The sequence below is a fragment of the Cololabis saira genome, chromosome 13 (genome assembly GCF_033807715.1).
Source record: "Cololabis saira isolate AMF1-May2022 chromosome 13, fColSai1.1, whole genome shotgun sequence".
Classification (NCBI taxonomy): Eukaryota; Metazoa; Chordata; class Actinopteri; order Beloniformes; family Belonidae; genus Cololabis; species Cololabis saira.
Genome location: NC_084599.1, coordinates 15,167,895 through 15,183,428, shown reverse-complemented (window position 1 = coordinate 15,183,428; position 15,534 = coordinate 15,167,895). Strand labels below are relative to the sequence as shown.

At 41.7% G+C, this 15,534-nt stretch overlaps 1 protein-coding gene across 8 annotated transcripts in view; it reads left to right on the top strand.

The window, feature by feature from the left end:
• Positions 1–15,534, top strand: part of shroom2a (shroom family member 2a) — a 38,302-nt gene that overhangs the window by 12,655 nt on the left and 10,113 nt on the right. For 2 of the 8 annotated variants that reach the window (XM_061737901.1, XM_061737902.1), the window contains exons 3-8: positions 567–715; positions 10,936–11,037; positions 11,374–11,391; positions 11,793–11,915; positions 12,592–15,001; positions 15,343–15,428. In XM_061737901.1, coding sequence (XP_061593885.1) covers positions 567–715; positions 10,936–11,037; positions 11,374–11,391; positions 11,793–11,915; positions 12,592–15,001; positions 15,343–15,428 — 2,888 coding nt within the window. Of the gene's footprint in view, positions 1–566; positions 716–8,721; positions 9,046–10,935; positions 11,038–11,373; positions 11,392–11,792; positions 11,916–12,591; positions 15,002–15,342; positions 15,429–15,534 lie in introns of those variants that run through there. The other 6 variants (XM_061737906.1, XM_061737904.1, XM_061737903.1 and 3 more) reach the window with 6 other exon arrangements.

Below are 15,534 nucleotides of genomic sequence, written 5' to 3'. Positions count from 1 at the left end.
TCGACCCAAATCTTGAGATCTGATCCCAGTCTGAGCTAAGCTATCGCTACCGCTACCTAACCCCAAAAACTACAGAGCAAGCATGCAGGTGAACAAACCAGTGTGTATGTCTATGTGTGTGTATGCATGTATGTATCCCTCAGGATGGGTTTAAAAACCTGGGGTAAACGGGGCCAACATGAAGGTTACTAAAAGTTACTTAGAAACTCCCAGTTTCTTTTGCCAACTCACTGGTCGTTACTCATACTGCTCTTTTGAGTAATCTTTGTTCACCACTTGGGGAGAAAGTGGCGATGGTGTGTGTACAGATAACCTTTCTGACTGTGGATTAATGGAGTGTAGCCTCTTTTGGGAACTTTTTCCAAAAATCTTACCACGCTTACGCACAAACACAGCATTGGAAGGTTTCATTGAAAACAAAAAATATCAGGTAAGGACTATTAATACGGCTTGAATTGATAAAATGTTCAGTCTAAAGGATTTTCTCTTGCTCGCCAGCTCCTGTAGCACGTCGGCTTAAGTTGGAATTTTGGGTATCTGAGTCTCTTGTTGTATTTATGTTCCAGGTGGAGGAGGGTAGCAAGGCAGCAGCTGTGAGTCTCCAGGTTGGAGACGAACTTGTCAACATCAATGAAATTCCCCTGAGTGGCTACAGACAGGAGGCAATCTGCCTGGTGAAAGGCTCCCACAAGACCCTCAGCATGGTGGTGAAAAGGTAGGTACTCAGTCCCCAGTCTCCTCCTGCATCTGCTGCCGTCACCACCCTAGAAGCCTAGGAGTTCACCATGGTAACATCCCCGGCAAACCAGGGTAACGGGCGGGCGGAGGCGAAGGAACCAGGCCCCAGAAGCTATTTGTGTGGTGCATCTGTAACCTAGTCTGTTCTTTTCAGGATTTTACATTGCTGCTGTCAGGTTGTTGGTAGCTGGATCATCCAGTTTTTCCAGGTTGAACTGGGTGACCGCCAACAGGCGTTCCTGGTTTGTCACCGTTTTTGAAAGACCGAACAGAGTAATGACGTCGTTGTGTCATTACATCCTACACAGGAGTCTGTTAGGACATGTTAAAGGAAATTATGCAAAATATGTGGCACTGACATTTATTTATTTCTCTCCCAGTTTGGTGCCTCTCATCAGGTCTCTGCTATCAGGACTTTATGGTTTCCACTGTCGGTTTTATTAGCGGCACTGAGATTCTACATATTTCTCTTTCCCCAAAACAAATGGTCAAGCCATTTAGAATTATTTACACACTGTGGTTTGTTTTGTTTTGGATTTTTTTGTTTTTTTTGACAAATTGACCTTTCTTAAAGTGTTTAAGTTTCATATCTTGTTTAACTGATGACTCATTTGCCAACTGATTCACATTCGTACAGTGGCCTTGTGGCGGAAACACTGGTTCCATTGTCTTTCTGTGTCGTTTGCATTTCTTTCTTTATTGTATCATATCGTAGCGTAATCCCTGAACAAATCCTACCGTACAAGGAAGCTCACTCACCATTTATCACTCCACAGAGGAGAGGCATGGAGTTGCACTTATTGTGGTTTATTCTCAATAGCCATACTTATTGTTGCTTCTGAAATGAATGATGAGGTAATCTTTGTAAGAGTCTGTGTTCATTTTATGAATTAGAGTAAACTAAACTGAAAAAAAGAATTGTTTAGTCACAGGCTTTACTCTGACTTTCTGAATGATCTCTTTCTCTTTCTATCAACTTTTACTGGAAGTAGTGGCACACATTAACACATTAACATCAGTTAGCACATGACTTTTTATTTGCATTTCTACTGTTAATGTTTGATTTTTGGCCACTCGTACAGTAACACTTGCAAACCTCGATCATTTGCAAACATCCATAACCCACTTTAAATCTCGGAAATGTCTTAATGCAATCGAACCTTCTTGGATTACTAGAAAAGGTTGATGAAGCAGATTAGTTTTAGTCTAGATTGCGCAAACTCTTTATCTTAAAATTTGCTGTTTAATTTCCCAGTGGTTTAGCATTATAAATGTTTTTTTTATACTGTATATCGGTAGGAAGTTATTTAACTTACCCTGATTTGATCAGATCACACATTCAAAATGGTGCGATTTGTAGCTCAACGGAAAGACTCAATTCATATATCACTCATCAGTCGCAGTCTTTCGAAATACAAAGATTTAGAACTAGATGTTCACCTTGGACAGAGTTGAATTGTTTCATCCACAAACTTCAAATTAGCCCTAAATTATATTTTTACACTTTACATAAAAATTTGTTTTTCATTGGCTATTTTCAACCTGTTGGTATAAATTTGGGGTTTGCCAAAATACAAAAACACTGCAATGAGTTCATTCATATCGAATAATTACAAATATGTCCTCCTTATTTACATTTGACACCATTAGCTTTACAAAGGTACACTTAATACAGTCTGGTGAGAGAAATGATTTCAATCATTATTATTGAGCTTCAGTGCTAACAAATCAGTCCTCTGCTTATATTAACATGTTTCATGTAGTGTGATATCTTTTCTTTTTTTTTTTTTTTTAAGGAAGTTCTGCATACCAAAGAGCATTATGCAAGAGTAAAGGATTTGGTTATTGTCATTCCAGTATCTTAATTGTAAATGAAGAGACATTTCCTTACAAGGACAAGTCATAATGTTCTTATTCTATTTTGGAGGGCTTTTGAATCTCCGTGGATTTTCAGTTCCCGTCTGCTCTTCTGTGGGGAAGAATTTGCTTACTCCTGACTGTCGTCAAAAAGCATCTCTAGTCAGTCATTTCCCACAGCCACAATAACAAGTCTGTGTCTGATTTAGAATACAGCAGAGTGATAGTGGTTCATTACGGAGCCTCAAAGCTTTAATTTCAGTCTCAGCTGTCCTTCTTTTCATCCATCTGCAGTGTGGATGTTATGTAGAAAAACTGGGCAACTTTCACATTGCTACTTATACACTTATGGAGCATGGATATTGTCCCAGCTTTGCCAGTGCATGTCAAGTGTTAGCCATGAAACACTATTATCTTACCTAATTATCTTAAGGATAATGTTGAAAGTTGAATTGAGGAATGAAAAGACTGTTAAAACCTGCTCCTGTCTACAGGTGTGGTCTCTCTACAAACAGCAGAACGATACGGCTTGATTTCGCAAGCATTTTGCATGTAGTGACTAATGAGAGATGATGGTGTCATTTCATTTTTGAGAGGGGAAGGGAAAGAAACTTGTGACATATCACACAGTGATCAGATAGGTGGGGTTTTCTGTGGGAAAGCATCTTGTTTTCGCAGATGCCTCCTCAGATAATCTGTAAAATCTGTGCTATGATTTCAGTTTATCATCTTGAAGTTTAGATGCAATCCTATTTTGTGTTTTATGTGGTTAAACTTGGATTATAGCTACATTACAGGCACTGTTACTGTGGTCTAAAATATTCCCACATCAGTGCATTGTATTTGCGTGGCACATTTGCGGCTGGAAGCCGCTAAAATTAATGTGGTTGGCATTTGTCTTTTTATTCCAAGTATACCTGTGACTGTGAGAAAGATGAATCAAAGAGTTGCTGTAAAAGATTCCTTTCAGATACCAGATCACCACATCAGCTTGCCATGTCATCTCTGTTCATTGCAGCTGGTTTTGGAGGCAGTCATCCACTTGACTTGACCTCATTCCATTTGACAGCAGGGGCTGCAGTTTTTTAATTTATTGTTGGAGCTCTGTGTTACCATCTTTGAGAAACGGTGAATGCAGCATGACTCGATTCATTTCAGTTGGATAAGGCTTTAGGAATTATATATTCCATGTCTGTCAGTAATACGCTCACTTTATAGTCATATTAGTACGTTATAACTATGGACAACAATGATCTTCTTGTAATACAGCAAACCTGAAGAAGCCTCTGCCGGAAGTTACTGTTGTTAAAGCATTGTGTTATGAAGAAGATGTGCAGTGTTGTCCTTTTTTTCCTCATTTTGTCCAGCATTCTTGCATGTTTGTCTCCAGAGGCTCCAGAGATATCTCCAGAACAGGTCCAGACTATGAACAGTTACTGGCTCTGATGCTGCTCCACCAGTGGAGAACTGCAGATCAAATTGCAAACACAGAAGGACCTACGTTTCCTCAAGTAGTACATTCTGCTCTGTGCCTTCTTGTAGACCTGTTTTCCAGGTGAACAACTAGGTGTCTGTATTGTGATGGGTGGGGATGAAGGTGAGGAGGATGGATCATTCTACTCAGATCAGGGTCTCGGATCTTGCGGATCCCTGTAAATCAGAACAGCTCATTTAATTATTGATGTTCCATATCTGACTGCCCTAAAGAAAAAAAAAGTTCTGTTATGTCAGAGTTCTTGGCTAGTAATGTCAGATACTCAAATATGAGTTCTTAAACATAGAAAAAGTTGGTTTTAATCTATCCCATTGAATATGTTGACATTGTTTAGTCTTATGAAGTTTGGGCCTGTCCTCCACAAGGACCTTCTGGAGGCTGGATGGCCTTCCATTGCTCTCCCACGAGACATTTGCCTTGGAAGCATCTAACTGCAGATTGTGTGATTAAACGCCCTAACATTAGACTTGAATTTTGTCATGGCATTTGGTTTACCCAGGCAGAGATCTACTTATATTCTACTTCCTTTAGATTATGTAGCATCAAAAAAGCTGTCTTTAGCACCATACTACATGTAAGCGGCTGTATTAAATTAGTGAAAGCTGCACAAGGTTTTTGTGCACAATCCAGTTATACCTGGAAAAGCTTACAGGCTGTACAGGCGTCGGAGTTTCCAGTGGATTGTATAGTGGGCTTTACTTCTCTAAATAAGCCAAGGTAGCACGTCTGGAATGCTGTGCACTTTCTTTTTTTTTTCTTTTAAGACGATTTCTTAAAATTGTTTGTGTTTCAAGCAAGGAAGTCATACTTTAGAGATTTTGGCGTTTCCTAGTCTTAACTGCACTCCTCTGCTCCATTTCTGAGGGTTCTTTTGTCAAGGTGAGTCAACAGCAAGCCACCTGTATAGAATTGGCCTTTTTTTTTTTTACAGAAACCTTTTTTTTCTTTTTAACCACAGAATCTCAGAAAAAAAAACACTTACATGACACTGAGTATACCTCGATATGATATAAAGAAATGCTCTGCCCTGGAGGGCATATTATAAGTTGTGGATGTTAGTCATTTCTGGATATGATGGTTTTTACTTTTGCATGTTTTTACAAAAACACTGCTTTTTCTTCTTGTTTCGTAATTATTTCTAAAAAAAAAAAAGGCAATTTTGAGGGAATTTTACTTTCAGAAAAACTAATCAGGATAAGTCATACTAAACCTAACAAACATTCAAAGGTCTCTCACACCATTTTACTGTTTTCATGTTTTGTCACCTAGTTGCCTGATACTTTTAAAAAATGGTTGACGCTCTGAATTTATTATAACGTGTATATAATTTCACATGTTGTTTGTAGTTTTCCAGCTTACATTCTGATGTTTTACCATGAAACTGTGAGGTCCAGATACAAATTGGAAGTGATGGATTTTTGATGAATTTTGATATGAGTAAAGCCGGCTCAGACCCTCGGCCTCGGACAAAAGGTTTCCAGGTGTTTATGGGGCACGGGTCAGAGCAGGCAGCCCATGACTTGACAGCTGGTATGTCACTCAGCCCAGGAATGCGCCGGTCATTTCATCCTGCTCACAGTTCACCTCTCTCACCCCAAACATGACTGGGTTGATTGTGGGGTTAGCTGAGGAAGGCCTTTGTGATCCCCTTTATGGAGCAAATGAGATCCAACAGTTGACCTACAAAGTGCAGAGTGGGTGCGCTCAACCCCAGCATTTTTCTCAGTAAATAGTAAGCAATACCGCACATGATGCTACATTTTGCTACATTTTATCCATCATGTAAATGCGTTGCTGGGCTAACCATCTCAGCTTATGGGGCTGCGAATCTCGATGTATCACATGATTTGTTCTTATCACTTTTTTTGAGTTTATGATTCTTCAAAATCCTCAATTCTAAGAGTTGGTCTTGAGATGAAACGGACAAGTGGATGTAATTTTTCCTTTTAGTGTTGTTAGCACTAAAAGATAACATATCTCACTATAACAATAGCAATAGCATTAAAGGGTCACAACTTCTTTCAACTCCGGGTGATGGGGATGATGTAAACGCATTGGAGTCCTCCAGACATATTTGACTATTTCAAACCTTTTCTTATTAAATGAGTTGCGTTCAGTTTCTTTTTTCCCGGTATATTGTGGAATCAAAAGTATTCCCAAGTTGAATTTTCTGAAGATAGGAAAGAATACATTTCGTGCAAAATTTGTTTATCCCTAACGATTACTCAGTCATTTACATGCACAGAAAATCGAATTGTTGCCTTAATCTGACCGATATTGAATTTTTAAAAGCCGTGTATACTTAGTCAGGCTGTAGTCGAACCGAAGTGAACCTATTAAGATGGAGCTGTTAGTATCAGATAATGCGGCCTAATCTGAGATTCCGGCATGTATACGCAACCCACGCTTAAGCGAGCTACTGACTGCCCTGGGATTCCACCTGCAGGAAATGACGATACCGCGAAAGCCAGAATATGAACACAGTAGGAGAAGAAGAAGACGAACAACAAAGAAGTAACCGGAAGAACGACAACGCAAAAGTGCATGTGGCGCCACCTAGCATCGCGGAGTCGAACGCACCTCACTCAATAATCGATTGTCTTCTCGCGCATGTATACTTTGATTTCTCGGAAACTCCAGTTTAATCCTTAGCTAGATTCTTGCCAATAGCTTGATTTAGATGTGCATGTAACCGCACTGACTCCCAAATCCTCTACACACCAACAGTTTCAGAAACAAGCTGATTTTGAGCTGTTTCATAACAACTTCTTAACAACATCTTAAAATGTAAATGACCAAAAAAAAAAAAACTAAACTAAACTAAAACTTAACTAAACTTTTGAACAAAAACCTGCATCCCAGTGCTTTCTTAAACAACTTTTTAGAGTTGAAACAACCCTGAGTCTATTATTAGATTCAAGATTCACCAAAAAAGGATCAATAGAAGCATTTTTGAATCAGAACGAATTGTTTTCAGCCTAACATCCATAATGTTAGTACTGGGGCGAAAGAGCTACCTCAAAATAAATTGTAACACTGAGCATCTGACAATCTCAAAAAGGTCATTCCAGTTAAGTGATAGTGTGGATTACATCCTCTACAGACAAACCAAGCTAATTTTACATGTTGTATGTTTGTATAAGCATCTCAGTAGTAAGTGAGTATAAGCTGACCAACAATGTAGCGCAAACTACTGTCAATACAGACAAAAAGAGGAGAGTTCGTGGCCTGTATTTCTAACAATTGCATGTTTAGTTATACGTATACAAGTACTGATCCAGTGGGATGTAGAGGCTAAGAACTCATTGATTCCCATTTTGCTGCAAGTCTATCCCCTCTTCTAACTCAAAACAGCTTTGACTGTTTGTATTGGTTCCAAACAAAAGTTTACACTTCTTAACACCTAATAATGAACCTTGGGCTCTTTTAACTCTGGAATGTTACTTTACAAAAAACATCTAATGTTAAAAGTATTTTTTTCAAATGTGTGAGTCAAATTTACATCTGAGAGAAAATAGGAAGCTTTGCAGCTCTGAGTTAAAAATTGATAGAGTTTAAGAGTCATTGTTTGTAAAGGAAGGAGTGTACCTACTACCTAGATAACGCCTCAAGGTGATTTATGATAAATTTACTCCTAACATTTTTAAGTCACATTACATGGGCTTTTTTTAAATTTGTTTCTAAAACGTGTCTTATTTGATAGCATTAAAATTTCATCATGTACCAAATGCATGTGTTACACTTGTTAGGAATGTAATCCATTCGCTGTACCTCACAATTAAATCTTTGTTTCACTCGTGTGCATGATTTCTTCCCTCACAATAGATGACTGTGAATTTAATTACCTCTCTATCAGCTTTAGGTTGCAATCTTTCTGCATTAATCTACTTGCTTGTCACCAGACCTCTGGTTGGTGTGCCAGAGCAAATTTTAGGTAGGAGAGTAGGAGAGTAGGAAAAACACAGAAAAATTAACCACATGGGTAGAAAAAACAGAGGTCTTACAAGTGGAAAAAATCATTGTTTTTCTTAAGAAAACTGTTCCAGACATCTTTGTATTTTCTTTTAAAGTGCAGCTGACGCTCCTGATTTAAAAAATATATATATTTCTGATTGACAACCAGATAGTAGAAAATGTTAATATTTATATTACGGCATCTGTTCTGTTTAAGGACATCCATAAAGACATTGGACACCTGCTTTCCTGACATCACACTGCTATATTGATTACATGGAGCCAAATGAGCGATCAGATATGAACAACAGGGCAGAGCACCATACTGTCTGAATTAAGTCAATGATTTCTTCTGGCTGTATTTGCCATGTGTTGCTTGCATCCCTTTTGTGGGCAGTTAACCAGGGCTTCAAGGGAGCTGGGTATTCTTGCACCCCAGAAATCAACCTGTTGCCATAGTAATGGTATAATGCCTGCCTCACAACAGGGGAGCCGGGGAGAGAAGAGTCCGGCATTTCATCCCACCATTAACATATTGGCCCCTGAGAGCCAATGAGACGACAGAAAGTAGGGAGACTACTCAAAAGGGACTGGCTGTGACAATAGCCCTCCTCCCTTTCTGTACACTTTTCTACCCCCTTCTCAGGGGGAAAAACCTCAGTAATCCCGAAGGAAAGCTCCCCTCTCCTCCGACCAGTTCTGTCAAGGAAACTTAGTTGTAGCCTAAGTTCTAGTCATTTTGTGTTGAGAATGCCATGTCGGTTGTAAATTGGTGTGTGTTTGTCGGTTGAAGAGTGGTGTAAAGATGCTCAGGCCTCAGTAGCCACATACCTCTTTACTTCGGCCCGTCTGTGAAGTGCTTATGGAATGTGATGCCTGACCGGCACATGGGTGTAGCTTTGTTGCCCAAACTGAGGTCCAGTCTAATATTACCGAACTGTTTTTAGGAGACCACATTTTATCCTTCATATCATTTCTGTTTCCCTTCATCCAGATGTTTGGTGAGTCTGACTGAACTTTATCATACGCTTTAATGACTTCTCATAGCTGAAGCCTTTCATGTGTTTCAAGGCTGCCTTGCCATCTGACTTTTTTATTATATTTTTTATTTTTTTATTATGTCTGTGAATAATTGGCAACATGTCGGGGGCGTCCTTTAACTGTTTTTTGACCTTAATACTCTGCTGCTGTTCTTGTTGTTGTTGTTGTTGTGAAGGCCTTTGTCTCATCATTCAGTAGGTGCTCATATGTCATGTAGGTTAAGCATGGATCATCAAGATTTAACCTTTCAACATCAAATGTAAATGATTCTTTAAGGCATTTAAGGTAAAACAAAATGGATCATTTATGAATGCTGTCTTTAAACCTCAGCAATGAACTGATCACCATTTTGCTCACAAACCTTCTGTATAGATTGTGTATTTGTATTGATTGTTACCAGAAACGCTTGAAGCGACATTGGGCTCTGAACTGATCAGAAACGCTCTGCGCCCCTGCCCCCACTGCAGCCAACTGATTCACTTTCCTAGCATATCTGTGCCGGCCCAGCTGTAGCCCTGACGATAGGCCTAATAAAACCAGGGTCATTTGCATACCAATAGCAGGCGCCATGTGTGGTTAGCTGCTAGTGTCCCAGAAACGAGGACGGCGAGGAGGTGAGAGAGACTGACCTCATCATTGCTTTGGCTTTGTCTTCAAAATGCACCCCGACTCTAATCCACATTTTGGTTTTTTTAGGATTGTCCCACTTTACTGAGCTTAACCAAATCTCTGTCTAAACCTAAAAACAAAAAACCAAATGGGTTGCAAGTATATGTTATTAATTTTATAAATGTAGTCCTCATCAACAAGCTGCTTTAGTTTGGACCTCAAGTCATCAGGTTACCAAATGATTTTAGTCAAAGTGAGCAAGGCCAGGAGCTGTTGAGCGAGTAAATGGTATTTATCATTGCAATATCAATATTTTAAAGTTCCCTCTCAGCAGAAGTGCTTCATAAGCATTAAGCTATAGTTTTAGTTGATAGATTCACTTAAAAATGGCTCTTTACATCAAGTATGTATTTATTTAATTTCAACACTGAAGCTATGCCTTTCCTCAGCTGTAGTAAGAGCTTTATTTGCAACAATCTTACCAAAAATCAAACACAAAGTAACTGTAAACCTCATGATATAAAATGTTTCTTGTTCTGGAGATGTTGTCGGGCGATTAGTTTCAGACAAATAGGAAATAGCCTCTCCATACAGTCGTAGGTTATTAGTATCACAGCAGCATCAAACTACAGAGTACTATGAAGTCTCGCTTGTGTCAGATCTGGACGACACTGGGGACAGTAAGGATGTCTGGGAGGCAGACAACAGCTTGGACAGAGCCATGAGGTGGCTAATCTGATTGTGCGAGAGATTCTCTATTCTGTTAAGCCCCCCTGGCCTCATGCTGGGCTTGTGTTCCCCCAGGGACCATACGGCAAAGTCTGAGCACCACCAGCTCACCTCAGCTACATCCTGTTCACATAATCAACCTGACTACTGATGGTTGAAGCCGTCTCCCTTTGTTTTGCAGTCGTGTTTTGCACCGGACAGTTCTCTCCAACGCGTGAGCTTTCGCATGAGCCTAACATGCCTGTTGCTGAATTCTGATTTACAGTGACGCTGATCTATTTCGACCAGAAGAGGGGGCTACAACACCAAATATCAGTGCTGTAGCTGTAGCGCATATGACTTTACTGTCCCACCAGTTACAACGCTCTCAATAATTAGGTTGGGTCATTAGAGGCCGAGAGACTCTCATTCACAAATGTTCAACATTATAACAGTTTGACATATGAGGTGGTGATGGTCCTGTCTGTTGTCAGTGAGCTCTTCGTGTCTGTGTTCCTCCCTCTGCTGCCCAGGAATTTGAAAATGGTGGATATTGTAGGTCATAAAATGCCCTCAGAGAATGACGTGCATGTGGCAAGAAGCTTTCTTACGAAGATTTTGCGAAGTTCCATGAGGTACTGTTCTGTGGCTTCACTGTAAAGAAACACCACATATTCCCTGTCTTCATTTGTTCATGCTTCCTTCCTTCCTGCCCTGAGCCCATCACAGTAGAAATAGTTCATCTAGTTTTTACTGCACCATCATTCCTCTGATACCAGTCCTCCTCCTTGTGGTTCATCAGCTGCTCCCTCTGGCATTCATGTCATCTTGTTCCCATTCACACAGCATGCACTTTGTTATGAGTCAGTGAGATGTAACATGTATTTGTGTCAATATTTATGGACATTAGGTTGTTTAAGTTTTATCTTCATATGTCTCATGTCTGTTTGCCCTCTTACATGCCATCTCAGAAAGAACTGCTTTAAAGGGTATGTTTCAAGTGCTTTCCTTACAACTAGACTGAAGTTCTGATGAAAAACATCATAAAAAGCTATCAACATTTTCCCATCTAGGGTTTTAGAGTGAAACAAAAAGATTGCAAATGACTGCCTTGAAAGTGAAACATATAATGTATTTTTCCATGATGCTGTTGTGTGTTTTTGTAGCGATTTTTCAGTATTCAAACATATAAATTCACCATGGAAATCTGGGAGCAGCAGGATTTTTATTTTTAAGTATATATTTTACATGTGTTTTTGTGTAAAATATATGTATATCTGCTGGAACTTCTTGAATTAAGGAAAGAAAAATCAGTCTAATTCAAAAATGAAGGAAAACTAATCAAAATTTTTGTTTCTAATCCAGTCTGTGTTTTATGCCCTCTTTGCAGGCGCAATGAACCCATAAGCAGGCCTCACTCCTGGCACTCCACCAAGTTCAATGAAAACCAATCAGAGACTGGAAAAACCCAGTCTCCACCCACAGCAGTCTGGCACACCAGATATGATGCAAGGTAACACTGGGCTCTTGAATTTTCCTTCTGGATGATATAATGTTAACAGTAAATCATATTATACTTTAATTCTGTTTGTGAATTCTCACTTCATTGCACGGCCTCATATTAACAGCTTTGTTTCCTTGCAAATACACACATCTACATATGTGTGGGGGGGGTTAAATAACTTAAGTTTATATTTCATATGTTTTAAACTGACTGGGTCTAGATTTCAATTTCAATTCAGTTTATTTGGGAAGGGGACAGTGTACATTCATATACATTTAGAATTAAAAATGCAAATGCACCCAATTTTAGCTACAGAGCTAGTTTCCATTGGCAGTCCCCCGGCTAAAAATATAAAAGAAAGACAAGTTAAACAACAAGTTAGAACAAATACAAATAAAGCGTGCAAAAAGTTTCTGTTCTTGTTATTTTGCTTCTATTTAAGACAGAAGGAACAGGAGAACAACCTGACACATCAATCTTCATACTAACACGATCTTAGACATTTACATATATTGCAATAGTGAATACTGAAACTGATGGCGGTGCAGCATTGGATCCCTTCATAGTTTGTTGACTTTTCTACAAATGTATACTTTAAATGACAAAAAAAAAAAAGTTATTAACTTTTAATTGAATCAGCCTTTTTTTCTATGTTCTCACTTTTCTAATTTCCTCTAACTTCCAGTTCGTCCACAACTGATCTGTCTGGTGGCTGGGAGCAGACGAACCTGTGCAGAGTGTCTGACCAGTTCAGCTCCCTGGGCAGCATGGACAGCCTAGGACATGCCTCCCAGTCCACCAACAGCATGGAGCACCTCGGAGGGGGGAAGAGAGACTCGGCCTACAGCTCCTTCTCCACCAGCTCCGGTACACCAGACTACAGCCTCTCCAAGAGCAATGCTGCCTCCACGGAAAACGTGCTCTATAAAGTGAATCAGTGGGATGCAGGAGGGAAGCACAGCAGTGGCAGAAACAGCCAGAGCCTGGCAGCCGAGGGAGTCAAGCAGGACGATAAGCTCACGTACTTCCAGATGCCAGGAGTCGGCTCGGGCCAAGACGGTTTACCAACGGAGGACCCGGCTGGCTGCCGACATTCCACCTCAAGTCGGACTAGCTATGGACCCGTGTGGAATGTCCCCGAGAAAAAGAAGACCACTTCCCCGTCTCCTCCCCCTCCGCCCCCACCTGCACGCAGCAATAGTTTTGCAGCAACTAAAGCACACGAGAGGGGACTCAGTCTGGCTCAGCCCGAAGCACTTGACTCACATTTGGCCTGCAAAGTTCCCTCTGAAAATCGTCGCAGCCATAACGTTTCCACGAAGAGCGATAGTGAAAATGGTTACAATCCATCAGATAAAACTGGTCCCAAACAGTTCAGCTCCAACAAACAGCATTCCCTCTCCAGCAGCGATGTCCGTCAGGGCCAACCGCCCCAGGCCTTCCATCAAAGACACCACAGTGACAAAAGCACTTTGTATCCCCAGCCCTGGACCTCGTCTGCACCCAAGCCACAGAACGTCGGTGGTTACTTTTGTAGCTTGCAGGAACTGCCTACAAATGGTTCTGCACAGGTCTTAAACCAGAGCCAGAGCCAGAGCCAGAGACGGAGCGTGAACAACTCCTTGTCTTCCACAAACAGTGACCAAAACGCAGAGAGCAGTGGGGCTACCCGATACTACTGTGTCACTACATGTCAGCCAACACAGCCTAACGCCCTGTCGTTGTCAGGAATACCAGAGAACAGGGGAAGTATGTCAGGGATAGATCTGGCAAGTGAGCGGGGCTCCGTCAGCCCACAGACGGTCACCAAAGTCAGGTATCCTCCCCAGCACTCCTCGCACAGCAAAGACACCACAGCTTACAGCAAGCATCAAGTCACCTCTGTACCTGAAGCCTCTGTGTTGAAGCCCAGCGGTGATGATAGAGGATACCAGAGAGGACACGGCACACAGAATGCAGAACCTCAGTATTTCAGCAATCCTGCTAGCAGACAGTCTGAACTACGGAGGTCCCTGCCACCACAGCTCAGAGAACTTCCCCAAAACATCCGACAGCAGAACCAAGTGAGGACCAGCATCTCCCCCCAAGCAACGCCCATGCTTCATTCTCTATCCATTTACGCCACGGGCCAAGAGGAGAAGGCAGGAGCCGGCAAAAAGTCTGAGGACTCTCTTGAAAGCAGTCAGATGAAGCGCACCGACCGTTTTGCCACCACGCTGAGAAACGAAATCCAGATGAGAAGAGCCAAGCTGCAGAAAAGTCAGAGCGCAGCATCCCTGCCCGGGGCCGACTACGGGACGGAGGAAGCTCCGGATCCCTGGAAGTCCGCCGAAGGCTCCGCCCCGACCTCTGCAGACGGCTCCTTCTCCAACACCTACAAAGATCATCTGAAGGAGGCACAAGCCAGGGTGCTTAAAGCCACCTCTTTCAGGAGAAGGGATCTGGAGCCCGTCTTGATGGAGCACTCTGCAGCCGAAGCCACACCCAGCTACCCATCCTCAGCACACGCTCGTAAAGAAGTCAGCCCTCTGCCGACTGTTGCAGAATCAGCAACAAGCAACTCAGGAGTTTCCTGTAGCCAGGTGGCTCGCATTGGTAGTCGGAAGCGTTTCCCCGCCGGGAAGAAGGTGAGATGTTTCTCTGAACCAGACAAAATCCATGAAGTTGGAGTTAATGAAGATCTAGCTCTCACTGAAAACACGAGTTCACTAGACCAACAAAAACTGTTGAAAGACGGTGTGAAACCAGGATTCCCTACTCACATACCGCTTCAAAACCACACCAAGAACCAAGGACAAGATCCTGCTTCTGGCAGTGCAACAGAGGACACGATGGAAGGATTCAAGAGCAGAGATCACACTGAGGAGGTCCAGGTTCCTTCTGCAGCGCAGTCTGTCCAAGATCAGCAACGGCTGGGCACGTTCGCCGAGTACGAGGCGAGGTGGAACGATCACAGGAAACCTCCGGAGAAGAAGCCCTCTGGACGCTACCATTCAGCTGATAACATACTAGATCCAGGACCGGAGGACAAGGCCAAGAGCAACTGTTTCCACGAGAGATCCCGGTCGTCTCCTTCCACAGACATCTACGGGCAGGTGAGCCAAGATTACTTAAGACTATTATCTGTAAACTGGAATGAATCAGTTGAGTCTTCTAAATATATTAAACCCTCAAGATGGCTTTTCTCCTCATTAGTGCCTGAGGGGAAAGCAGACCAAGTCAATATATTCATCTTTATTTGTACATGAAGACACACCCTCAGCTTAATCAACGTGCGTTTAAATCATCTTTGGAGCAGTGCGAACGCTGGAAGCTGCGACGCGTGTCGCCTAAAACAGACTTTAAAAAGATTTCAACCTGGCTCTCGGGCTGGAAACTTTCTGTGTTTGAATATTTTTGCATAAGTGCATCTGTGTTTGTTCAACTTAACTTACAGAAGATCCCAGTTCCCGCAAGAAAGTCAGACACAGGATATTCCCAGATGGAAAGTAAACCTGCTGAACCACTCAGGACGGACACGAGGTGAGTAATCATCTGCCATAGAACCTGCTAAAGCACCGATGCCCACTGCCGTGTGCCTTACTTTCCCCATACACCACGGTGTACATCTGTAAAAGTGTCACTGGTT